The 25258-nt window shown below is 42.4% G+C and overlaps 2 protein-coding genes across 2 annotated transcripts in view; one reads left to right on the top strand and one right to left on the bottom strand.

Annotated features, from left to right (window-relative positions):
- Positions 1-106: 106 nt before the first annotated feature.
- On the bottom strand, positions 107-6031 carry LOC117770479 (retinol dehydrogenase 8-like). The gene is made up of 6 exons (XM_034599987.1): positions 5897-6031; positions 2514-2675; positions 2226-2405; positions 1932-2025; positions 1473-1656; positions 107-1371 (listed from the first exon to the last, which is right to left on the bottom strand). Exons 1-6 carry the CDS (start codon positions 6000-6002, stop codon positions 1144-1146), a joined length of 954 nt encoding a protein of 317 aa, XP_034455878.1. The 5' UTR covers positions 6003-6031; the 3' UTR covers positions 107-1143.
- Positions 6032-8714: 2683 nt separating this feature from the next.
- Positions 8715-25258, top strand: part of LOC117770202 (collagen alpha-1(XI) chain-like) — a 34972-nt gene continuing 18428 nt past the window's right edge. The window contains exons 1-8 of the mRNA XM_034599349.1: positions 8715-9093; positions 20835-21002; positions 21106-21197; positions 21631-21752; positions 21953-22115; positions 23224-23346; positions 24848-24967; positions 25065-25187. Coding sequence (XP_034455240.1) covers positions 9009-9093; positions 20835-21002; positions 21106-21197; positions 21631-21752; positions 21953-22115; positions 23224-23346; positions 24848-24967; positions 25065-25187 — 996 coding nt within the window. The 5' untranslated portion in view covers positions 8715-9008. The remainder of the gene's footprint in view (positions 9094-20834; positions 21003-21105; positions 21198-21630; positions 21753-21952; positions 22116-23223; positions 23347-24847; positions 24968-25064; positions 25188-25258) is intronic.

Consider the following 25258-nt stretch of genomic DNA (forward strand, 5'->3'; position numbering starts at 1 on the left):
GAGGGCCAGACTTGTTGACCCCTCTATATGTCAACTAAACCCTTACACAGTTTATTATAGAAGTGTGTTATTTTTTTAAAGTCTTGCTCACATATCTTGTTCAGAAGCACTAACACAACCCCTGGATGGTATAAATGACACATTTTTATTGCCAAATAAAGTGTGTTCCAATACACTGACAGTATTTCAAAAGTATCTCAATAGATGCAGTTACATAGGCTACAATAAAACAAATTGAAGCTGAGTTTAGAACAGTCGGAAATGTGAAGTTATCTGAGACTGATTGGGATAAAACAATGAAATCAGGGTACAGTATGTTGTATCATAAGTGCAAATATTTATTTTGGCACTCTGGGTAGGCTAGAATACATTTGAACACTGTTATAGTATTTGAACTAAATTGGAGCTAGGTTTGATATCGCTAAAGTTTTATACATACACAAGAATACAGATAGGACTATTCATTACAATACATATTGCATATATACAGCACAAAGTGTGGCATTTTCTTTCTTGGTGACAATTTTACTTCTGCTACATGACTTTGAACAGATACTCAGTAAGAATTCCACAAATTTTTCGTGATCCCCTGACAATCAAGGATGAGGTAGAATGCTGTCTTCATTCTGGTCTACAAACTCATTGTGTTTGTATCATAGACAGTAACTAAAGATGGACGGCGCATCTCCACTTCCTCTTGTTGTACAAATAAGTCAACGCCATTTTGTCGCTATTCAGAGCCAGAGTCTACGCAGTAGGGATCGTGACGTGGAGCCGTGGTACAGAGGTCCTGCCTGTACACATGCTCAACCAATCACGAGTCAGTCTCAGCTGTGAATTATGACTTTTATCCCATATTTATTGCATCAAATGACTAATTAAAACCAAACTTATCAGAAGTTGTCAGTGTCATAAAAACTACCTGAATTTACAGTAGCCGTCTTGGAGAAAGTTTTTTTAATGTGTACTTTGACTTTTTAGTTTGTTGTCCCATCCACTAACACGGAAGAAGCAGGGTTTATGACCTAGGCTGCAGCTAGCCACTGGGGGGCGATGAAGATTACTTGACCTCGTTTTTGGTGAGCTGTCATGTCGTCCATCTTTATATGCAGTCGATGGTTTGTATTATTCGCGGTCAAGCGTCTAGTTTGGTGAGATGGTTCTGCTCCTCAGACACCCGCAGGTGAGGTACTTCATTGCCGTCATGCTGACGTGCATGAGAGTGCCCATGTTGAAGAGCATGTGGTAGAAGGCATGGACAGACAGACCTCCAGTTTCATCAGCGTATTTCAGCGCTACGATGGGGGTGTACATCGGGTTGGTCAGATTACGGAAACGTGGGCTACTCGCCTCGATCACTTTCTTGGTGCACTGTGGACAAAAAAAAGGATTTGCAGTCAGACTAACAGGATTAATCACAGCCGCAGACAAACAGATAAAGCACAGTGAGGCTGAGTCACTTGAGAACTTACTCTGGCGACGTCATCGGGTGTTTGTCCCAGTAACTCAAAGATGTCGATAGAAGACGGAAGGTAGACGTTCTTGAAGTAATGCACCGTTTCAGGATCAGCTCCAGGACACTCGCTCTGTTTCACCTCCTGAATCATCTTTGCCTCAAACTCTGTGTGTACGGGACCCGGCTCAATCAACGACAGTCTGAGGGAAGAGACCTTGGAGTTATTAACTATTTAGTCTGGACAGGCCGACGTTTGGAAATGATGCTGACACCAGAATCCACTTTCTGATTGTGTCTTATCAGCCACGACTCCACTACCAGCGGTGGATGCAAAACCTTGTTAACACTTCCTGTCAACCAGCTGCAAATAGACAATTCCATGATAAATCCTAGAAGTGACGTCCTTAAGAAGTCAAAGAACTCAGAAAACAATTGATTGTCCATTGCTGATGGACAAAGCATTAGTGGGACTCACGTGACTTTAAACTTCAGGAGCTGCACGGCCAAGCTCTCACAGAATCCCTCCATGGCGAACTTGGAAGCTGCATACACGTCATTAAACACCACACCTGCAGAGACAGTTTGGAGACAACATGAATGAAGAGCTGCTGTGGTACTCCATTAGTCATTCTTCACCTCCACCCACTCCTCCATCCGTCCATCATCCACTGAAGCAGACACACAGGTTATTTCTCCCTGTACCCTTTAACGCCCCCACTCCGCCTCCTCTCCCTCCCCTCATCCCGTCCCACCTCCCGTTTCTGTTCACCTTGCAGCCCCATCACGCTGCTGACCACGATGATGTGTCCTCCTCTTCTTTTCTTCATGTCGGGCATCACCTCCTTTATCATGCGGATCACTCCGAAGACGTTGGTCTCAAACACTTTCTTCATCTCTTCGATGGGGATGCTCTCCACAGGACCCACCAGGCCGATACCTGCATTATTGACTGGGGGAAGGGAGAAGAAGAAGGGCAGGGGAATAAAAGAAGATGAAGAGGGGGTGTAATCAGTATCAACAATCCTTGGTACAGCCTGATGCCGTCACTTGTACTTACTCAGGACATCCACGTGTCGATCTTTGATGCCATTAATACACAGTTTGACAGACTCGTCGCTGCAGACGTCGAGAACAGCCAGAGAGAGAGTTTTCCCGTACGCATCCCCGGCAGCTTCCAGCAGCTTATCTTTACGTTTCAGATCACGCATCGTGGCGACGACTGCGGGAGGACAAGGGGAGAAACATACTGAGTAGCTGAAGAGTTTGCCAGAGATAATTTAATATTATTTAATATGTTGTGATTTGCTTTGGAAACTCTTGATCTGTTTCTGTCAGGACAAATGGAGGATAAAAGGATGTATATTAATGAGCCGTGAATAAAGGTTAATGAACTGAAGTCCCACAGTGATTTCTTTGGAGTTTTTTCAAAAATGACTTCTTCTAAAAAGCCCCAAACTATTTTTGTGTGACCTAAATGAGTATATACTGTACTGGCCGGTAAAACTTTAACACCTCGTCATGTAGACTAAGATGAAATAAGGATGTCAGTTGTTTTAGGATTCTGAGTTGTTCATATTTTATTATTTTATTAATAAATTGATTCCCATTTTGCTGATCAAAAGTTGTTACCTGATGTTTTCACTGCCGTTTCTTTGTCTTATCATAAGGAAGATTATTCAAAAACCGGCAAATTGCAAAGAAAAAAACCCAACATTAATATGAATTAAAAAGAAAGTAGAAGAATGATAGAATCTAAACAATAAAAGCTGTTTGCCAATATGAGTATTGTGTTTCCATGGGCAGCTTCCAAGTGTGAGTTTGTGAATGGATGTAAAACACCAGCACTTTGCCTTCAGGCTGCTGCTGCTGCTTTAAATAGACATGTAATTAGGCGTCCTGCCCTGATATATGAAGTCAATAAAGACAATATCTGCTGTGTCAAACTTAGCCCACTGCCCCAGGCTGCATGGGGGCTAATGTACACACATATTGTGTTGTGTTAATAGATTCTGTGTCATGATATGTGTGTATTGCTATAGACACACATATTTATACCGTAAAATGCTCTTTTGAATCATCATGACACGTTCTGTCTGTGTGCACATGTATGTTTTTGAAGTTTTTAGGTTAAATTTTCCATCCTGAGTTATCCTGGTTTTGTGTGTAATTAGTGTGTTATTGTGTCACAGGAATGAACAGAGTGAAAGAAGCAAAGGAGATGGAGAACTGCGAGTGAGAAGTTCTCAGGGAACTCACAAATTGCTGAGAGAACACGACAGTTGAAAAGGTAGAGCTTGTCCAACGTATATTTTTTGGGGCCAATAACAGGAACGATATTAGGTAGTAAAAAATGTCTGATATATAAGCTGATATATAGGCTACTGTCTGTTTTGTAACGATGTCAATCATTCCTAATCTATTGAATGTAATTGAGGCCCGATGCTTGAAAACACAAATACAACCAAGTATCTAGAACTTGAAATAAGAAAATAAACATATTTATGTACAATGTAAACACAAGTACACATCTCTTCTGTATTGTTCATTCTGTAAAATAAAAGTTGTTATATCAGCGAACATAAATGCTGATACCGTCATGTCTATATAAGGCTAATATCGGCCGATATGTGAGTCGGGCTCTAGAGCTAAAGATAGTCATTCTAGTAGAGACAAGTTTAGGTTAAGACGCCTTAATATAGACTGTGCTGAAAACAGTCCTGTTACAGAAACCAGTTTACATCAGCATTAACGTCTTGTCACCCGCCTGCTCCAGGAATAGCCCAGGACTAGGCCGTGATAAGCCGAACCAGGGCTGTGCCGTAGCTTTAGCTATTGTCTGGTGTCTTAAGAGGGACATAAGGTTAAGTTTGGATCAGGGTCATAACTTTGTTTACGTGCTCGAGAAGTTCACTTCAGACCTCAATGACCCTACAGCACCCAGGAATCTGGGCTTTTATCAATATCTCCTAAGGGAAATTCAATTTGACGATTTAATGATGTCCAGTATGTACCAATAATCAAGATTTCTATTATATATATGTGCATTATGTGCATAGCTGCCATTTTTACAGTGATAACCAACATGTCCTCCACCAATGTCTGTAGAGATTTGTCAACTGTGTTTTTGCTAATTTAAGCTCCTTAAATAAATAATATGTCCTTTTGTAAATGTATGCTGTAGAGTTAGATTTTTTAAATGTACCTTTCTGAATGATAGAGGCAGCTAACCATTAGTTTAGAGGAGGAAAGTCAGTGAGCAGACAAGTGAGATTATGCAAAGTAATGTAGGCAGACCAGCAGCCTACTGGGAAAACTGGGTAAAGAATACAAAAGAAGGTGAAATCTAGAAAATATCTTGTATGTAAACAAAGCCATATTTACAGAACGGGGCTCCTGCCATTGTTATTATTTATTTTGTGTTGGGAGACATAAACATAAACATATGTTGTTGCCCTGAATACATTTCATATGAAATGGTGTTTTGTCTTTTTATATTAAATATAAATCTACTTTGAAAAGGACTTTAAGTAACAGATGCAAAGTCTCTGCGGTAACGCTTTGCAAATGGTCTTTTAATATTAACTCTATTTGTGAGTGATGAAAGCTGCTTCCTGTCTCCCAGGCACATGTTTCTCATAAAGTTTCTCTCATTAGAAAATCTGTCTTCCAGACCTTAGATATTGTTGTATGACACAATCTGAGGCTAATGGACTGCAGTTGTCTTGAGTTGTGTAACTGTATTAGCGCCTTGGTAAATTCTGCTAAACTAGAAAATTGCGCATTAGAAGTGACGTCGAAGTTACAGACTCTTAAAAAATCCTTAAAGTTATGTGGCAGTTTGATCGGTTGTGATGAATTTAGGACATGTTAATCAGATGTCCACACATATTTGTTCTTGTAAGTATTTGAAGAAAAACAACCGTAAGGCAAAAGAAGTTTAAGTTATCACTCATTTCATGATGCTAAGCATAATGAGCCCTAAGTACTTGACAGTGGTGTGAGCTTTCCTGTGAGGTCAGTAAGTCAGTTTTTGCACCTACACCCCTCTGAAGAGATAAGAGCGACCTCCCTGTAGAAAGAGGAAATGTTTGGAGCATCGTCTTCAGTCGTGAATCGAGAACGGAGCCTTTCATTTGCTCCAGAGCCTCCATTAATAAATTGATTCCAGTTCATTTTCTTTGATCTGAGTGTTGTGTTATTGATTAAAGGTTATGTCTAAATATTTTCCTAATTAACTTTTAACATGTTTCTGATTTTAAATATTTACGCTACTGTAATTCAGTCATAAATTGTAGGAAACAGTGGCTTTACTGTGCATAATCATGCAGACTATGTAATACTCTTATGCAAGCTACTCCCCAGTCATATATTTATATTCTCTGCATACTTTTGCAAGATACATGTAACACACACACACAAACACACACACACTGCACCCACCGTGATAACGCTGCTGTTCGTCCTTTGCCAGCATCACAGCCATCCTCAGGCCGATACCGGAGGAGCAGCCGGTGATCAGCACCACTTTCTGTCCGGGGCTCGCCATGGCTCCGCTGCCTCTCCGCTCTGGTTTGGCCTCACTGAGCTTCAGGCTGACGAGCTACAGCTCTGCAGGATGAGCCACTATAAGAGGTGAGAGTCAGTGTAAGAGGATCAGGGAGGCAGAGACAGAGAGGGTCACATGGACAGGGCACACAGCCACAACCCAGAGGAGATTATCTAACCGGTCCTGTGGCTGTCAACTCATCTGCAACATCATTTCTTTGTTTTATGACCAAAAAATATCATTCAGATATAACTACAGAACCTGATGAACCTTTTTAATTGTCTTTTGTTTTGTTTTGTCTCAACACTAAACTACAAAGTGTGAAGAATAAGTAAATATGAAGCAAAGTCAGCATATGTAAGCCCCTGCACAGAGGTTCGACGCCACCCAGTGGTCAACAGGATTACTTCTTCAAAAGTGTCCACTTGACATACTGTACGACTGGGTTGCCTTCCTCTGCTGTTCCAAGCCAACACACATCTGGCTACATTACACGCATGACGATGCACGAGGATGTTTTTTTCCTCAGATTTGTCCGGGTGAGAGTCGTAAAGTTATAATTATGACTCACGGAATAGATGAAAGAAACGTTACAGTCTTGACAACACATGATTACAACATCTATCTTTTTTGCACATGCATGCACTCTCACACACACACACACACACAAACGCATGTACACACTTGAAAGCAGCAGTGCAGCTGACAGTCATAAGTTACCTGAACCTGGAGGTACGACCACTGGAAATATGTCTGGAATCCATTTTCCTCACGTTCTTAAACACAGAGTCAGTAGGTACGAGTGCTTTGATGCAATTTACTCCTGTTTCTACTGTCACCAAAATGTAAACTCCTGCTAATCACTGCACACCACATTTAAATGCATCTTAAAACATATGATCTACATTTTTTACCACCTCAGCGAATGTTAGACCGAGTCTCTCCTCGTTTAGAGTCTGGTATCAAACTGAAGAACAGTTATTCTTTCCTTATACTCACTGTTAAAACTTGCACTTAAATTCACCCCCCTCCTTTGTGTACACATCTCATAGTTTCTGAGTTATCAATACAAAGTAAAATGAGCCAAAATCTGTTGTCAAACTAAGTTTAACTATTGTTTTATTAATTCAGCCTAAATTGCTGATGTAAGTGCATTTTAAGGTTTAAACATTGCTCTGGTTCTATTTGGATTTGATTAGATTTGGTCCTGGGAGTCACCTGCTCCTTATCTTTTCAGTCTGGGTCATGTTTGTGATCTAAATGTCAATACAGACTAATGTAAATGGAAGCTGCAGCTGAAGCAGGGGAGTCTTGAGGCTCATACAGGCATTCATGTGGATACATACATGTGTGTGCATGTACCGAGCTCAAGTTCCCTCTGCCTCTTCAGCCATTAACATCTGCTGAATGGTTTTTTTGATGGCTTCTGTTTGACTTTTACACATTAGAGATAAAGAATGATAACGCCTTTACACATGAAGCAGAAGGCAGAGAGTGCACGCTGGTGTTTTTTTATTGTGCCTATAGGACAAATATGGTGTGTGTGTGTGTGTTTGAGGAGACTGTGGGGTGGGCAAAGACAGACAGGCACTGGAATTTGGAATCTGCAGCAGCATATTTTTATTAGTCGGGCAGCAACGTTCTCCTGTCCTAGCATGCTTTGTGTGTCTCTGTGTGTGTGTGTGTGTGTTTGTGTGTGTGTGTGTGTGTGTGTGTGTGTGTGTGTGTGTGTCTCAGTGTGTGTGTGTGTCTCAGTGTGTGTCTGTGTGTCTCAGTGTGTGTGTGTGTGTGTCTGTGTATACTTGTTTTTACCTTTTCCAGCATAAACGCTGAGCTTGTAGGGACCACTTAATCTCATGGGGACCAATCCATTCACCAAACTTAATTTCTGAGGTCCTGGTTAAAGTTAGGGATAAGATTTGAGTTGTGATTAGGTTAAAGTTAAAGTTACGCATGAATTGGTCCTGGTTAATGTTGGGGATAAGGTTTTTTCCGCAATGAATGGAAGTCAATGCAAAGTCCTATTAAGAATAGCTGCACAAATCTGTGTGTATGCTCTTGTACAGATATCTTTGTGAGGACCATTTTGAGGCTAGACCTTATGGATTGAGGACATTTTGGGAAAGTGGGGACATTTTGGCCGGTTCTTACTTTCACACCCATTTTCAAAGGGCTGTCTTCAGGGTTAGGGTTAGAATTAAGTTTAGTTTAGTCTTAGGGTAAGGACTAGGCTTTTAGTTATTGTTAAGGTTAGGGTTAGGGGCTAGGGAATACATTTTAGTAAAAGTGTGTGTCTGTGTGTGTGTGTGTGTGTGTGTGAGAGAGAGAGAGAGAGAGAGAGAGAGAGAGAGAGAGAGAGAGAGAGAGAGAGAGAGAGAAGTAAATGAAATGAAGCACGCGCGTTCATTGTGCATGGTATACAGGTATATGCACACAGATATTTAGATATTTAGCCAGATATATGCGCACAGATATATGCGCGTGACAGTGTTATGGTCCTTACCTGCTCGCACAAGCGTGCGTGCGTGCATATTTGTGTCCGTGCGCGCCAGAGAGAGGCAGTGACACCTCACAGTTCCTTAAATCACTCAGACAATAATGATGCAAACAGTGACACGCGCAGTAATTATGCGCCTGCACGTCCCCGCGAGCCTCGGGAGACTCCAGGAAGGGAGGGGTCACCCCGGGGAGGAGGAGAGGGGGAGGCAAGGAGGGAGGAGAGGAGAGAAAGTGAGGAAAGTTTTCTGCGGGTGAAGGAGAAAACACCTTCTGAGAATAAGGGACTTTTTTTCCCTTCCTCCCCGCTTCTCTCCCTCTTCTTCATCCGTCCATCCCGAAGAAGAAGAAGGAGCTTAATTGGCAGCTGGCGGTGCGCACGTGAAGACGCGCAGACACACACACACACACACACACACACACCGTGAAGTGTTGAGCAGAGCCGGAGCTCCTCTGGGTGCAGGTGTCCACGAGGGAGTAAGTGACCGCCGCACCTTCACATGCACCAGGATGGATCCATGGAGTCCAGTGCGTGAGACATGGCTGCTGCTGCCGCTGCTGCTGCTTGTCGCGGTGCTTCACACATCAACAGCAGGTAGGAGGATTTATTCTGTACATTCAGAATTTTACTTCTAGTGACATAACTGATGTTGGGTCGCCGTTAAGCGTTAAGTTGAATCAGTCCATGGTTTCCCTCCTTCTTTCTTTCTGTCTCATACTTGTGTCACCACCTGCCCTCGGGTCCTCACAGGCTCCTGGAAGCCAAGTTGAAAAGTCACATGTAACCATCGTCAACCATAACCATTTTATTTCCTTACAGCAAACATACTCACTGTTGGGTCATTTGTGTATTTACCCAAATTTTTGGTTTGAAAAATTTAACGTTTGTTGGTTTGAAAATGAATTGGTCAAGCACAGATCCCATCCCCCCCTCCCCCCAAAAACTAGTCATTTTCCACTTAACTCCCAGAACAAAACCCGGCCCCAGTCTGTATTTTGAGAGATGATTTTTATCATGCCAGGTCATGCAGGACCTAAAGCTTATTGAACTGAACTGATCGTTCCTCGAGCCCACTCACTGCACATTCGCTAGACAGTGAAAAAGGCATTGGCCTATATGTTCAGACTTGTTCTGCCATACCTGCCGCATCGGTCTCTGCTCTCTTACAGCTGCATGCAGGGATATTTAACAGCTGAGTAACGGGGAGCAGAAGTGAGCTGTGCTGGAGTGTAATGGGCACGTTCACCTACAGTTTCCCCCCTGAAGCTGCACTTGAATCATATGAGGAGCTTTTATGGGCTTTTAGAGCCTGGTGTCGTTGATTTCCATCAAGATAAGACGCATTCATCAGTTTTTTTCAGCAGTAAAGTCTCATTTTATAGTTTTGTGATGTACAGTATATCCCACAGTATTTCATTGTGGCTCCACTAACTTAATACCGCTCCATTACGTAATCACAATGAGATATCTAGAAGTATCATGATGTAATCTGCTTGCACCAGACCCGACGCGTCAGGACAGATCAAATGAGTTGGCATATTCTTTAGTAATAAATCGATATTCAAATAGTTTTTCGTGACTTTGTGGTACTCAATGGTTTTTAATGACAAGTTAAATGACCCTTTTCATTTTCTCTGGGCACTTGAAGAATTTCTGGTCCATGTTGTAGGGATATAGCCAAGTAGGTTAAGTTAGCATGAAGACTGACAATAGAGGGACTAAGCTTGTCTCTGAACAAAGATAAGAACATCCGCCCAGCAGATCCTCTGAAGATCACTATTAACATGTTGTATCTTGTATGTTCCATCAAAAACATGTAAAAAACGACACTTTCATGGGAGGCCATGCACCACAATACTTCCTGGCCTGTCATATAAATTCCTCGAGTCTTGCCAACGTGAGGTTGCTACAGGGAATTAGTGATGACTAACTCTTGGCAAGAAAGAGATTAAGTGTAATTACCTAAATGTGGAACTATGCTTTTAAAAATTAAACTTCAAAGTTGAAAACAACAGTTGACAAAATAATTCATCTGCAGAGGATGATCATTTAATAAGATTGAAAGCTCTTAAACAACTAAAATAATTCCCGAACGACATATATATCATCTTAACTTCATTTGTTGTAATTTAATGGCCGCAAGTCAACATCCACCGGCTTTAGGCAGGACTACACCGGCGTTTCACTGTGAAAGAGCCAACGAGCAGGTGACTTGGCAGAGACTCTACCATGTTGCCTCCACCTGCTGAAAAGATGCTGAGAAAGACAAAAAGTATTTGTCCCAATAATCTCTAAGCAGCTATTAACCAGCTCCCTTTGTACTGAGGATTAAGGGGGAAACTGCCTGGCAGCTATTAGTTACAGTTCATGAGTCATTAGTTTTAAAAATAGTTTCAAAGGTACCTCTTCATCTGGTATTATTCCAAAATAAATCAAGTAATAACACACACATTCTGGGTCAAACCTCAGCGTCTGTGAAGGTCATTACTGAAGTGACTAATGTGACCTCTGGACCTTAGATGTCATCTGGGGTCAACCTAGGTCAGGCTGTGAACCCTGTAGCATCTCACACCTGGTGGTCAGAGAGCACATTCTTGTAAATGAGATTTATTTGTAAATAACCCTCCTGGTGAAGAGAAAGACAGATCGTGCATCCTGTTCCTCGTGAGCACCTGGACAAACACTTTCACAGCACCTGGTATTAAGCTGTCGTCAGTCACATGTCACTCTTCATTTTTTTGGGCTGTCAGCAGGTTGTCAATAGTTGGGTGGGAAGTATGATCAAAGACCCCGTTCAGACCTGGTATTAACACCCGTCCTGAGTGATCCCATCACAAGTGGGCAGCGCTAAATGCTGGTTTGAACGCACCCAGGACACCTTTTAGGACACCTTTTAGGACACCTTTTAGGACACATTTGAGATTCAATCACTCAGACCACATTCGGAGGTGGCCTGAGACGCATGTGACCACATTCTTTTAGATGTGTAAAGGTAATTGTCTCCTGGGTAACATTGAATGACCGCATACTCAGCCGATGTTTACCAATATGTTACCCATATATTAATTTACAGTATTTGTGGCCCCCACCACAGTATTAACACTGACTGAGTCTTATTGATTTTCAAACACAGTTACAACGGACACATCTTTCAACTCTGGCTAAAAACAACAACATTAAATTTACGCTTTGTGAACAGAATTAAAAAACGTACGTGTTCATCTGCATACAGAACCGGGAAGTGAGATCTGATCACAAGTGGTCACAGGAAACACGTTCAGGATGCATCCAGGTGTGAACCAACAAACTGCCCACTTGTGATCGGATCTCTCGGGCTGGATGTTGATACCAGGTCTGAACAGGGCCCAAAACATCTGAGCAATGTGGTGAATTTACGGTCAACGGCGTCATGTTTTGGCCCGAGGGGTTTCACTCACTCACCTGTCTCGACTGTCTGCATATGATATGTGCGCTCAGCTGACCTGCACAATCTTTAGCTTTTGAAATATTGAGAGTATTCTGTGCTCAAAAACTGCATCTAAAATCCTGTCGTTGTCAATGTAAAGCAGCTAAACCCAAATTTGTTTCGTTTAAAGCAAATCTGCAGTTGTCAAGATGAAATCAGAAGCACTCTCCCCAATGTAAATAGACTAGATTTGTGTCTTGTGCAATATGTTAGTGCAGGAAATGGTGTGATGTTCAGATGGCACAATAAAAAGTAATGCCAGTGTTTAGTTTGCCCAGAAGAATCAGCCAGGTAGTGTTGGACATGTTACAGCGTATAAAACACTTGGTTCATTTCAATGTGTGTTGCTTGTATTTCATCGTCTGGCTCCAACAGCAGCTAAGCTCACCACGTTTACCTTAGCACAACTCAAAAAGACCGATGTTAAGAAACGCTTCTGCGTGTGTCTGCATTCGATGAAGAAATGTTCGTCTTCTGGCCCCACCCCAATCAGTGGTGTCACAGCAGGTGGTTTTGATTTGACCGATGATGGGAAAAACCTGCTGTGACATCACGCACTGGGATCTGGCCAAAGGTGCAACATGGATTCAATTCTCTGCCCAGTAGTAGCTTTCTATCAAGGGATTTAGTGTGTAAATCAAATTTATCAGATATCTGCACTCATACAAGCAGCTGAGCTCCGGGGAAGGCAGTGTTGCTGTGTCCAGTCCCCCACTTTGGTCACGCTTTGTGTTTACTGCTAATTAACCAATATAAGAATTTTAACACGCTAAACACACGCCCCTCTTTTCTGTCTTTTTTAATTGCCAATGCTCCTTTACTGTCTTTTTCACTCACTTCTCCACCGTGAACCTGGGAAGGCTGAAGAAAGTCATGTTTGTCAGCCATAGACTTTAATCGGCTGGCTGCAGTATAGGTCATTAACCCTGCATCCTCCATGTTAGCAGACGGGACATGTGCAAAACGAAAAAGTAAAAGAACACGTTTTTCATGGTTTCTGTCATTTTATGTTGTTCTTATCACACTGAAGTGTTTAATTAGACATTAGATCAGAATCTGGCTCCGTATGATGTCAAAGGTGCATCCAGGATATTTTGGCTTCATTTTTGTACAACAGTAGGAAGTGGAGACAGGGCGTCCATCTTTATTTACAGTCTATGATCTCAACTTTCCCCCGGCTATCAAATAGTGTGTGATTAATGTCTTCATGAGTCGTCACATACAATCAATCAGTATGAGCTGCTCGTGCAAATGAAACGATCCCTTAATGACTCCCCACCCATAAACATGTTAATAATTGGACCTCACAGTCAGACACTGGGAGTCTTTTTGTTGAATCGAACCACTCGACCACCATGAACCACTCAAGATTTATCCCCAAGTCCTGGCAGTGGTGGGGGTCAAACACATCTGCTTCCGTTAAGATGATAAATATTTGTGAAATATCCATGTCTATGAGTGAAATACAGTTTTTATGGGCAAAATAATGTGTTTATGGTGCATGTTTTAGAAGAGTTGGTCCTTTAACTTTTTTCTTTCAACAAGCCACCAGAGCTCAAGCCAAACCACAGCCGTCTTAAGTTCCTGTGAAATCCCAGTCAGGACATGTTGGATTCTTCAAACAACTACAGGGACACAATGAGAGAAGAATCTGAAATGGAGATTCTGTTCAGATTTTTTTTTAAGGTGAAACCATACATGAAAAATACCAAACGCCCAAAGCTGGACACTGTGAATGAATGAATAATTTATCAGTTCATGTTCGAGTGAGTGAAGAAATGCATTCTTGTCCGTCTGTGTTTTGGAAGGACCACTCAAAGCCAGATGTTAATGTTTGAATTCTTTATAGGTTGCCCTGGTTCATTGTAGTCTGGGAGGATTATGCTTCCGTCTACTTACCTAAACAACGTCTGGAGTCACCTTCTCGAATGATAGCTTCACCCTCGTAGGTCGTTCCGTGCAGAACGGGAGGTCTGAAGGTGTCACAGACAACTGACATTTATAAAACATGTGACCAACCATCAGTGAAATCAATACATTTGAGCTTTACATTCTTCTAATGAATCTTGTTTCAGCTATCATAGGATTAGAGCAGCAACTACCAATTCTTTTCTATCTAATTATCTCTCATTTATTTTGATTAAATTATAAATCATTTCTGTTGTTCCAAAATGAAGATTATCCATCACAATTTCCCCAAGTTGACATCTTCAAATCTTCAAGAAACCCATAGAAACCCATAGAAATCAAAACAATGAAATAGAATATGATATTCATCATGTTCAGAGTATAATCACCTGAAAGTTACCTCAGAATAAGAACTTTATCTCTCCATAGTGATGAGGGTCCTCAGCACCTTGCAGCACCGCAATGTTTCTGAAATCGCCTAAAACGGACAAACCAAACTCTGGCTGTAGAGAAAGTCTTTCTCGTTTTTCTCCATCATGGATTCTCCTACATACAAAGGGAGGGGTCAGGTGATGATGCATTTAGTGAAAGGTTGCACAAACTTGGATTGCCATGACATTTCCTGCACATGTTCTCGCCCCCTGTACGATAAACTGGAATAGCTTTGTTTATGCCTTAACATTTTATCTAGTGCCACTATCAGGTCAAAGGTTTATATTTGTCCAATATTTTATGACCATATACCTGCAAAAACTAATGACATCACAGCCTCAGCTGCACTGGGCTCAGTGCTCTTTAGCAAATGTTGGCATGCTAACATTAATAACGTAGCATCTGCTGTCATGGCTGAAGACTCAGACTTGTTTTGATTAAGTAGTTCGAGCCATTTATCAAAAGCATTTCTTTCTATATTGTGCCCCGTTCAAATTGAAGTCAGATTTGTCCCAGTTTACAGCAAATGCAGCTGACTGGTGTGTAATGTCTGAGTCCAGCCTCTCCAAGTCCCAGTCAGAAGAGTCATCGCAATCTGTTTTGGTGCAAAAACAAGACCCACCAGTGAGAACCCAATGATTAGAGCCAAGTTTAAATAACAGACTAGACAGAATTTAATTTGTACAAAAACTGTTAAATCACAACAGGATTAGTTGTCTAATTGTTCGTGAAATATGAAACATTCAGATCACTAGAAAGCTCAACGAAGCACATAAATCTAATCCTGCAGTGGAAACAGGTTCGGTTCCAGCCCGGCCCTTTGCTCCTTTCTCCCTCTTTCAGGATTATCGTTTACTGCGTTTTAACATATCTTACACTCCGGCATGACTTTGTCTGCATGCTATAAATTTCCCCTTGCGTTCAAAAATAGCCACTCTCTTTGTTCTCCCAAATCAAAGTCTCTGTATGATGCAACATCCAACAATAATAAAGCACAGAGCCACATAAAGCAACGTGTAGCTGTCGGAGAAGGGCCGGAGTCCTGCGACCGACAAATATTGATGCAGGCTTTCATCTGTGTTTAGGAGGAAGAGGGACTGTGGGGATGAATGTATGTGGAACACGTCGCTGCTTATTTGGGTCAAGAGGAGAACGGTGTCACAAGTGCCACAGGTTCCTAGAAGAAGATAAGACGCACATGTCAGTCGCTCTGCAGGGATTCTATTCCTTTATTTGAATGTTCATCTAAGTAATTGCATGTGTGTGTGAGTGTACTGTATGCACAGCAGACAGACGGACAGACAGCAGGAGAGACTATCCAGTGTGGGTCTTTGATCAGAGCCAGCTGAACTAAGAGGAAAGAAAACACATGGTCCCACCGTCCTCTTCTTCCCTCTTTCTCTGCGCTCCTCGTCTCCTCTCTGGTTTTCATCTCCCTCTTTTTATCCTTCATCTGGTTTTGTCTCGGGAGGAGAGCCGTGTCAGATGTTGGAGAGGGACGCAGCAGAAAGAGAGTGAGCAGGGGGAAAGAGTGAAAGAGTGAAGGAGGTAAAAGACTGTAATGACAGGCTCCTTGGGCAAATCCTCTGTGGGGGATTTGAACCCCTGTGTGGTGTTTGTTTTTTGTTCGTTGTGTAGGAGGCTCGACTAAGCATTTGTTTTTGTTTCTGCCAATGGCATGTTATTGCATTCTTCGCCATTACCAAGATAATGATAGACTAATCACAAACACACACGTACAAACACAGGTACACACACAAAAAAAGCCCTTAACCAGTCGTCTGTCATACACATGCACATAAAAACACACACACATCTGGTTACCAGAAAATCCATCGTCTTTCCAATATGGCGCCCATTAAGTTGTCTGTGTGTGTGTGTGTGTGATGTTTGTGTCCGGGAATCAACTTCAGTGCTTCACTTACTAAAAGTGGATCTTTAATGAAAGACAGTCGCCTCCACTTAGACTTAAACACTTTTTGTCACATAGCGTTTTGTAATAGATCTGTTCAGTTTGCCTTGTCCAGCCATTCATCCATAGTTTAAGATGCAGACAATATTTAGCAGCTCAGGTTTTGGCCATATGTTACAGAAACCATGTAAAATACAAGGTCAATGCAGAATTAAGTGTTTTTGGTGCACTCCTTTTTTAAAAAGTGATCTCAGTGATCTGGTTTTAGATGTGGAGGGAGAACTGGAATCTGACATGAGGTAACTGAGTCAGCATTGGTAGAGATAAAAGCTGCCCTCGTCCTTGGGCAGGGCACTAAAACGATCAATCGCCAAAATATATCGTCCAATATATATTGGGGGAGGTATAATATATAATCGAGCAACCTCAGAAGTCTCAGATGTCTCTATCTTTCTTTGTCCAACAAGAACAGCTTAAACCACAACCTTCACTCAGGAGCAATGAGTCTTTAGACCTGAAATGAATAATAATGTGAGATTTATTGTGATAATTATTTATATGAACTTGTTTTTTTTTATCTTGATATCATTTTTGGCCTTATCACACAGCCCCACTTTGTGCACGCCTCTCTCCTAAGTGGACAAATGAACATAAACGTACCTGTCCCCCAAACACTGCTCTTTTGTGCCTGTACGTCAGTCATCTAAGTTTCTTTGTTGTTTCAGGGGATATTTTGTCTTCTGCTGGTGAAAGACAAGATCAGTTGGATTGAGATCAGTTGACTGACTTGCACAGGGCACAGTATTTGGACGGGACATTCCCAGGTTGCCTTATCAGTATGATTGGTATCGCTGACCTGCCAAGTTTGAACGTAAACACCCTCGTAAAACCTTAAAGCTTTTAGATTTATCACAGGTTGCTTTGTTTTAATGATAAACCTGGGTTACCAAAGCCATTGCTGAGATTTCAAAACATGGTGACATTGCACCAACAAAAGTCAGACTGGGTCTGACCATGTTTGAGGCTTGATTCCTCCTGCAGTGGCCACAGGTTTGATTCCAGCGTGGCCCTTTGCTCCTTTCTCCCTCTTTCATGCTTAACTCTGTCCCATCAAATGAAGGCTTAATGCCCCCTATAAAGAAAAGTATGACTGGGAAAGAAACCCAAACAGACAGTCAAGTGGACAGGTTGTAAACAAGCCAACAGTCTATTATCTTATTCGCTGTCAGTGTACATAGGTGAGTTCAAACTAAAGCTACTGTAACCTGATATTTCTGTTATTTTCCACCCATGCCTGGAAGCAAAGTGTGATGGATGTTCACTGTGGACAATTTGTGTCACAAGTTCACTATTCACCCTCATTTTGTCTCTGAAAACCTTCCTGGTCAATTCCACCGAGTTCCTGTTTTTCTCAGGAAAGTTCAAATCCCCCCAAACATCTCTTATCCTGTGTGTGTGAGTGTTATAGTTGAGTTGTTCATTCATGATATTTCTGTTCAAACTATGGCTGTTCTGCTTCATGCAGAGGATTACATGTGACATACTCTACATGTGTGTGCATGTTGATCATGGTGCTCCCCACACAAGTGTAGAGCAGCAGAGTTGATGGAGACCAGAGCTCCAACACAAGTGTATGTACAGCGTGTGTGTGTCAATGTGCATCTGTGTGTGCGTTTGTGTGCGTGCGTGCTTGCGTGCGCTCATTATCACAATATTTAGATGTTGTGGTTTTGCTTGTAAAAAGAAATGCATCTGCAGAAGAGCGAAACATTACCTGATGTGTTTAAGTGCAGAGGTTCCATGTCTCGTCTTGTCCTGGGCTGCATTCAGATGTCAGTGCTGCCGATCATTTCTTGTTCCGTATGAATGAAAACTATTTTTGTGCACACGTCTGTTCCCTAAAGTCCAACTGTCTCTACTGAGGGAACACCAGGAGCTTCCTTGTAGCCTATTTATGGCTTCAAGAAAAGTATGTTTGCAGGTTCTCACCACTGTACAGAGCCCCAGAGTTCTACAGCCAAACAACTATTTCAAATAAATTTCCAATTCAATCACATTACAAAATGTCAAACCAATTAAAGTAATAAAAAAACTTTATTCTGAAGCCTGATGCTTATTCACAATTCAGTATTTCATCACCACCTGGTTGGTAAAGTTTTGTGAGCTCACATAAAAACAAAACTTTCACTGTGAACAATCTAGATGTGTTGCATAGCCGTTGTGTTGCATTACTTAACATTGTACATGTGTTTCTAATTTTTGTCGTCAGTCTGATAACATATTGTGTCGTGCAAGACGTCTTTGAAGCTGCATCAAAGCATCAATCGGAGCTCAGGTCACTGAGAACAATTAATCTATTAAACATCTACTTTTTACGAACCTTTCTCAGTCCATAAAGCAACGTAAACTGGCATCTATGAGCTGGAGCATGCCAAGTTTTAATAACACTGCTGTAGCTGCTTCAGTAAATCATATGATGGGAGGTTCATGAAAGACAGGATTACATGCAGAGAGAGTGCCAACAGGCTGGCAGACGGACAGATGGACAAACTGATGGACAAACAGAAAGAATGGGCAACAAATACATCTGGTGCTCAGATTCAGGCGTTCTGCCAACCTTGTGTGTGTGTGTGTGTGTGTGTGTGTGTGTGTGTGTGTGTGTGTGTGTGTGTGTGTGTGTGTGTGTGTGTGTGTGTGTGAGACAGCGTTGGTGTGGTGAAAGGTGCGAGGCAGATGGAGGGTTTACGTAAGCCTCAGAAATACGTGTGAAAAGGAGCCACACCAGTAGAGGCTTGCCCTCCTCTCCACTACCGTCTATTATTTCTGCTATTTTCCCTCTTTACCCCCTTCGCTCCCTTTTTTTAACTTTCAGTACATTGTGTTGCACATTCCTCCCCTATCTTCACTCCCAGTTTCATCTTTTACATCATTTTCTGCTCACAGTGTGTGTGTGTGTGTGTGTGTGTGTGTGTGTGTGTGTGTGTGTGTGTGTGTGTGTGTGTGTGTGTGTTTAAGTAAGAGATCACATGTGTGCTGTGCATGTGTTCAGCATTTTTGCCCTAAACTGTGGTTGCATTTGTAGAATTCCAAGTGTCTCTTCTACTTTTTTAATTCCTTGTGTGTGTGTGTGTGTGTGTGTGTGTGTGTGTGTGTGTGTGTGTGTGTGTGTGTGTGTGTGTGTGTGTGCGCGTGTGTGCGTGCGCGCTCTGTTGGGCCGAAACATGTTTAGGACACATGCATCCTTAATTGCTCTCTTGGAATGAGTCTTTGTTGTGTGATGCAGTCTGTGTTTCTTGTGTCAGGGATGAAGTTGAAGTTATTATCCTGCGATTACACCGAGATTGTCACAGAAAGACAAAGAGAGACACGGGGACCACAGGTTATATTTCATTAGTCTGTTTACAAGGAGGTCTAATTACACAACAAACGTCAGCCACATGTTTCAAATGTAGCTACATACAATAACAAACAGTGCATTTACAGAAGGTGTAATTTTGTGTCGTTCAACCGTGTCTCAGGAAAATCCCTTATTTTGACATTCATCAGCTCAGCAATTACACCGTTTGCCTTCAGGTGCTGTGGAGGAAGTGTGTGTGGAAATGTTTGGTGGGTTCATCAGAGCTGGTTTTTCTGAAAATGGCTGCCTGCTACGCCCGTCAAATGGTTGACACGGAAAGGTTTTGACTCAGAATGAAACAAAAAGAATCTCTAGGAAGTGTTTGATCCATTGTTAAAAAGGAACAACAGAGATTTGTGCAGCTTTGAAAGAAAACAGCTGAAACAGTTTTGGTCGCAGTTTAATTTCCAGTGGGGATATGAACCATATCCTGTGGTAAGAAGCTGAGGTGTAAGTGCTGTAATATCATCTGAGGTGCCCTGAGATACAGATTACATGGCTGTTTAATAGTGTTTAATCTAATTCCATCTCTCTCAGATTCAGATTTCTTCAGAGGAAGTACAACAAAGATACAAGTGTCTTCACAGAGGACACACAATTTAATAACAAAATTCATTCAGACGTGTATGTGTGGTTTAAATTATACTTTGCTTTCCCCTCTTATTATATAACATTCGAGCAAACTGGGATCCTTATTGCCGATTGTTAATACAAAGGTCACTGGGCCTCTGATCCTATCCAAGCCTTTGTATTCTCTCTTTATTCCCACACTGACATCCTCCTCCCCAATGTGGTAACCCCCAGTCAGTCAAAGAAAAAGTCGTGAAAGAAAATCATAAAAAAAAAAAAGCTTCGGTTGTAGCCGAGCCAAAAGTGATGAATCCTCCCCGATCCTTCCCTGCTTTTTGATCTTGTGTGAGTCGTGTTTGAGGTTTGACAGTGAAAATCTTCGGTGACTGATTATTTTTTTTATTTTCTGCCTAATGACAAAGGGCTTGTGGTTTCCGGTGCTTCGCAGAGGCAGCACTTGTTTTGTGACGCTGCAGCAGAAAATAATGGGCGTGTGTGATTTTCGACCAGGCCTGTTTTTGTCTTTCATTTACTTTAATCTACTTTAATACTTAATAATAAGTTAGTGGCTTGATGAACAGCCTCAGATCGTCTCATCCTCAAACCCAAGCATCGTCTCAGTCTTAGCGTTTTTTCTTGTCTTTTCGCAGCCGCTCCTATCGATGTCCTGAAGGTCCTGGAGCTGTCGGAGGACATGGAGGGAGTGTCGCTGGAGGCCGGTCTGTGCACCAGCAGGATGGGCAGAGAAGAAACTGACCTCTCCTTTAAAATCGATAAGAAGATCCAACTGAGCGCTCCCACCAAGCAACTCTTCCCCGGTACATTTCAATATAGAGGCTTTGTTTCATGCCATTAATTTGAATTTGTGCCATGAGAGCCTGCGTCTAAATATGTGTGTGTGTGTGTGTGTGTTCCCACCAGATTCTCCGTTCCCTATGAATTTCTCCGTGATGACGACAGTTAAAGCTGTGAAAGGCTCACAGGTCTTTCTCCTCTCGCTGTACGACTCGCAGGTACGCGTCACACACACACTACACCGGGATGAGGAAACCAAACTTTCTCTTAGATTACATCATGTTGAATCTTTTTTCTTTTCTTTATCCACTCTGCGTTCTGTCACTCACAATCTTTTGACTGTGTCCACAAATAAATGAAAAGGGAAACTCCTCCTTTAATCCGATAATTCTGCAACATTATCCATCGTTCTAATTTGCCCTTGAGCCAAATAAACTGAATCCCTGGCAACCTGGACCTCTGCAGGATTCCTACTGGGATCAGCATCGCAGGTTGTCCTCAATGTAGGAATATGCTTTTGCTAAATGTGTTAAAGATGTGGCCAAAGTCAAGGAACCTGTTTACACTACCTAAAAAATGACTGGTTCCTCTTCGTATCATAGTTTGATCCCATCACACCTCGTCTTCCCTCTGTGTCTCCTCCTCTCTCAGGGCACTCAGCAGCTGGGTGTGGAGGTCGGCCGTTCTCCTGTCTTCCTCTATGAGGACCACGAGGGTCAGCCATCTCCCGAACTTTACCCCACCTTCAGAAAGATCAACCTGGCTGATGGCAAGTGGGTAACTGCACACACACACACACACACACACACAAAAACAGGCACCCAAACACACACCTTTGTGTTTCCTTTGCGTTAAAGTTTTGAATCATGTAACACATGCTACAAAAGTTCCCTTAAAAGGCCTCTGCAAACACTTTTTCTATAAATATAACAAATAAATAGAAATGAGCTTGTTCTCCTCTGTTTCCCACCAGGTGGCACAGAGTAGCCTACAGTGTGGAGGGCCAGTCTGTGACCCTCTACCTGGACTGTGACAAGCTGGACACGCTGGACCTGCTCAGAGGTCACGACCCCCACGTCAGCACCGAGGGAGTCACCGTGTTCGGAACTCGGCTGCTGGACGAAGACGTGTTTGAAGTAAGAATATCACTGTCATTGTGGTTATGTAATACGATAGCAGGGAAATATTTAAGCCAGTGGAGCTGAAGGTCTTCACACTGTTGCACATGTTGAAAGTGGCTAACGAGGCTCATTTCATCGAAATCATTTGCCGTGTCCGGTGAAAACTCTTTTGCCTTTGGGAGAACCAACTTGGCAGATGCAAAAAAATAAATAAAAAAAGCCACAATAAGTTCCTTGTGTGTGGTGAGGAAGTGTCTCTGCTTGCTGCTGCTTGTTTGCATGTATCCATCAAATTGTGACAAAAGGGATCAACACAAAGGATTTCCCTCCACACTGCCCTCCAGTGGTTTTGCAGCTGTACTGCACTTACCCCTGCATAGTTGTTATATGTACTGTATGTTCAAGTAAAAAAATAATAATTAAGTAGCTCAATTTACATATAAATATTTGACTAATAAATATTTATATTCTCATATAAATCTAAATGAACATTGCCCTGTTCAAACTTACAAGATCCTGCAGATTTATTCCCAATAAGCTTTGGAAAAAATCTTTCCCAAATCTGTGGCTGTGTAAAAACTTTCTAGACTTTCATGAGTTCTGTTTCTGACGTGTCCTCAGCGCAGTGAGGTCACTTTGACAGATTTCAAACGTGATCTCCGACCTTTGTTTTTAGCACAGTGTCAGGTGGTCCATCTGTTTAACTGAACAGCTCCGAGCCCGTGTTTGGCTTGGACTCGTGTGGGTGTGTGTGTGTGTGTGTGTGTGTGTGTGTGTGTGTGTGTGTGTGTGTGTGTGTGTGTGTGTGTGTGTGTGTGTGTCTGTGTGTGTGTGTCTGTCGACTTCATGTGCCGCGGCAACTCTAGACTGAACCTCTGGAGCTGATTAGCTGCAAAGCAACAATAAAAAGTCAAGTTATGTCACTTTGATCTGGCTAAATGATCACACGCAGCCAAAAATACAGACATGGGAGACACATGTCATTCGTATAATTAATGACACGCTGTTCATTGAGGATCAGTGATGACATCTTTAGAGCGTTGTGACACTTACACTGACGCTCATGTGGTTTCCACTGATCTCACCAGACTCAGCCTTGTTTGTGTTTGTTGTGGTGACGCAGGGGGACATCCAGCAGCTGCTCATCGTGGACGACCCCCGAGCGGCGGAGACGTACTGTCAGGACTACATCCCAGACTGTGACGCGCCGCTGCCCTACGACAGCATTTTGACAGAGGCTGAGGAGGTAAGCCCCTCGGCCGCCCGCCCCCTCGCAGCTTAGAGAGACTCGAACCACATGTCTGCCTCCAGACGAGAACAGCAAAGTGGTCAGAAAGCAGATCAGCCACGTGGGAAACAGTCGTTCTGTGGATCATTCTTTACATAACATACAGTTGGAGGCACTTCAGGTGTCGAGGCTGTAAATCCAGAGCTGTCGTTTAAAAAGTGAAGAAGCCCCTGAGGTTTCATTTGTGAGAGGAAAACTATTACAGGTATGTATGGACAGTTCAAAGGGCAGAGGAGACAAAAATAGATCAATGGCTCATATGTTCACACAAAGAAATCTTCTTTTTGAAACACTATTTCAGGGTTTTTTCGCAGGGTCAAGTCTTCAACATGTTAAAATATTAAATACTAGGTCTTACATACTTTTAGGTAGGTTCACGTTCATTTAACGCTACTTCTGTTGCACTTTAAAATTAGTTTTTTGGGGTTCTTTTAAGATAAATGTTTGCTGGTGTGTGCAGTTTGTAATATGTCTGTTTTCAATGATACAGATATTTGCACACTGTAATAAAACGACAAAAACAAACACCCAGTCAGAATTGATCTCAGTACACTCGGCTGTGGGATAGACTCAGGATACCTACTGTCTGGTTATTCTCTTCTCGGCTACTTCACCTTATCGTTAATTATGGGGAAGTGTAAGTAATTCTGTGACTTTGATATTCCGTCATATCTGTTGAACATGACTTGACATTATGGTCTTAAAACGCCTTCAATTTAACCACAAAAGCAGCAGAAACACTCCCTTTCGGTTTCCATTATACTGTAAATGCAGGTTTTGCATGTGCAGATTTTATCTATATGTGTTTTATTCTCGTTTTTATTCTAGTAGATTTGAGTTTCCCTTCTAGAAATAAAACATATTAAACCTAAAAAGCTACGAATGCCCACTGAGCCCTCACCCTCTCTCTCTCTCTCTGCATCCCTCCGTCTTGTAGTACAATACGCTGGGTGGTTTTTGTGATCCGGTCTCCTCTGCCAGGTTCTGTGTGCCAGTGCTTCACACCACTGGGAAGAGTTTCAAATCCTTCCTCTGCCGATGCTGCTTGATTTATCGCCTGGCACACGGCTCAAAACACTGCATTCCTGGTTCCCTGATTTATTTTGTCCGAAATATTTTAAGAAAAGAAAAAAGAAAAGACGCGATCGTGGAGCCGACGAAGCTGTCATGATGTAATATGCGGGTCTGAAGAAGCCAAATTACAAATATTGAGTGGAGGCCAGCTGGAGCCGCTCTTCATATTTCATTTCTTCTGCGTGTAGCAGATCACTCACTCAGACAGCCGGCAGAGGAAGTGTTTCACATCTCAATAAACCTCCTTTCTGTACTATCACAATACTACCTGTCCGTTTCCATCTCAATGCTCTCTGTACATTTAAAGAAAACATTACGTGCTGACGTCATGCATCATCTGTGGCTCGGTGCCTCTGTCATCCTTTGACTCTTTAATGGTTTTCAGGTGGAGAGAGCGCCCAAGAAACATGTGGTGGAAGAGTTTGAGGAGTTTGACTACAGCGACCTCTACGATGACGTCTCCGCCTCCGAGGTGGCCGTCGGCCCTAATGTCACAGAGTACGAGGTGAGGGTCAGCAGGACGTGCAGCAGTGTTGTGTTCCTCTCTCTCTCTCTCTCTCTCTCTCTCCTGCATCTTTCTCACCATCTGTTTGTCGGGACAGATCGTAGAGTACGAGGACTACGACAACTCTACAGATTACTACCAAGTGAACGAGTACGAGGAGGAATACGACGAGGGCTATGGACCGGCTCAGAGAGAGCGGGAGTTTTCTCTCAACACACAGGTCCCCATCCAAACCTCCACATAACAATGATTTATCCAGTGTTGCATGTCAGGTATTCTGTGTGTTGAGAT

Source organism: Hippoglossus hippoglossus, chromosome 1 (genome assembly GCF_009819705.1).
Source record: "Hippoglossus hippoglossus isolate fHipHip1 chromosome 1, fHipHip1.pri, whole genome shotgun sequence".
NCBI lineage: Eukaryota > Metazoa > Chordata > Actinopteri > Pleuronectiformes > Pleuronectidae > Hippoglossus > Hippoglossus hippoglossus.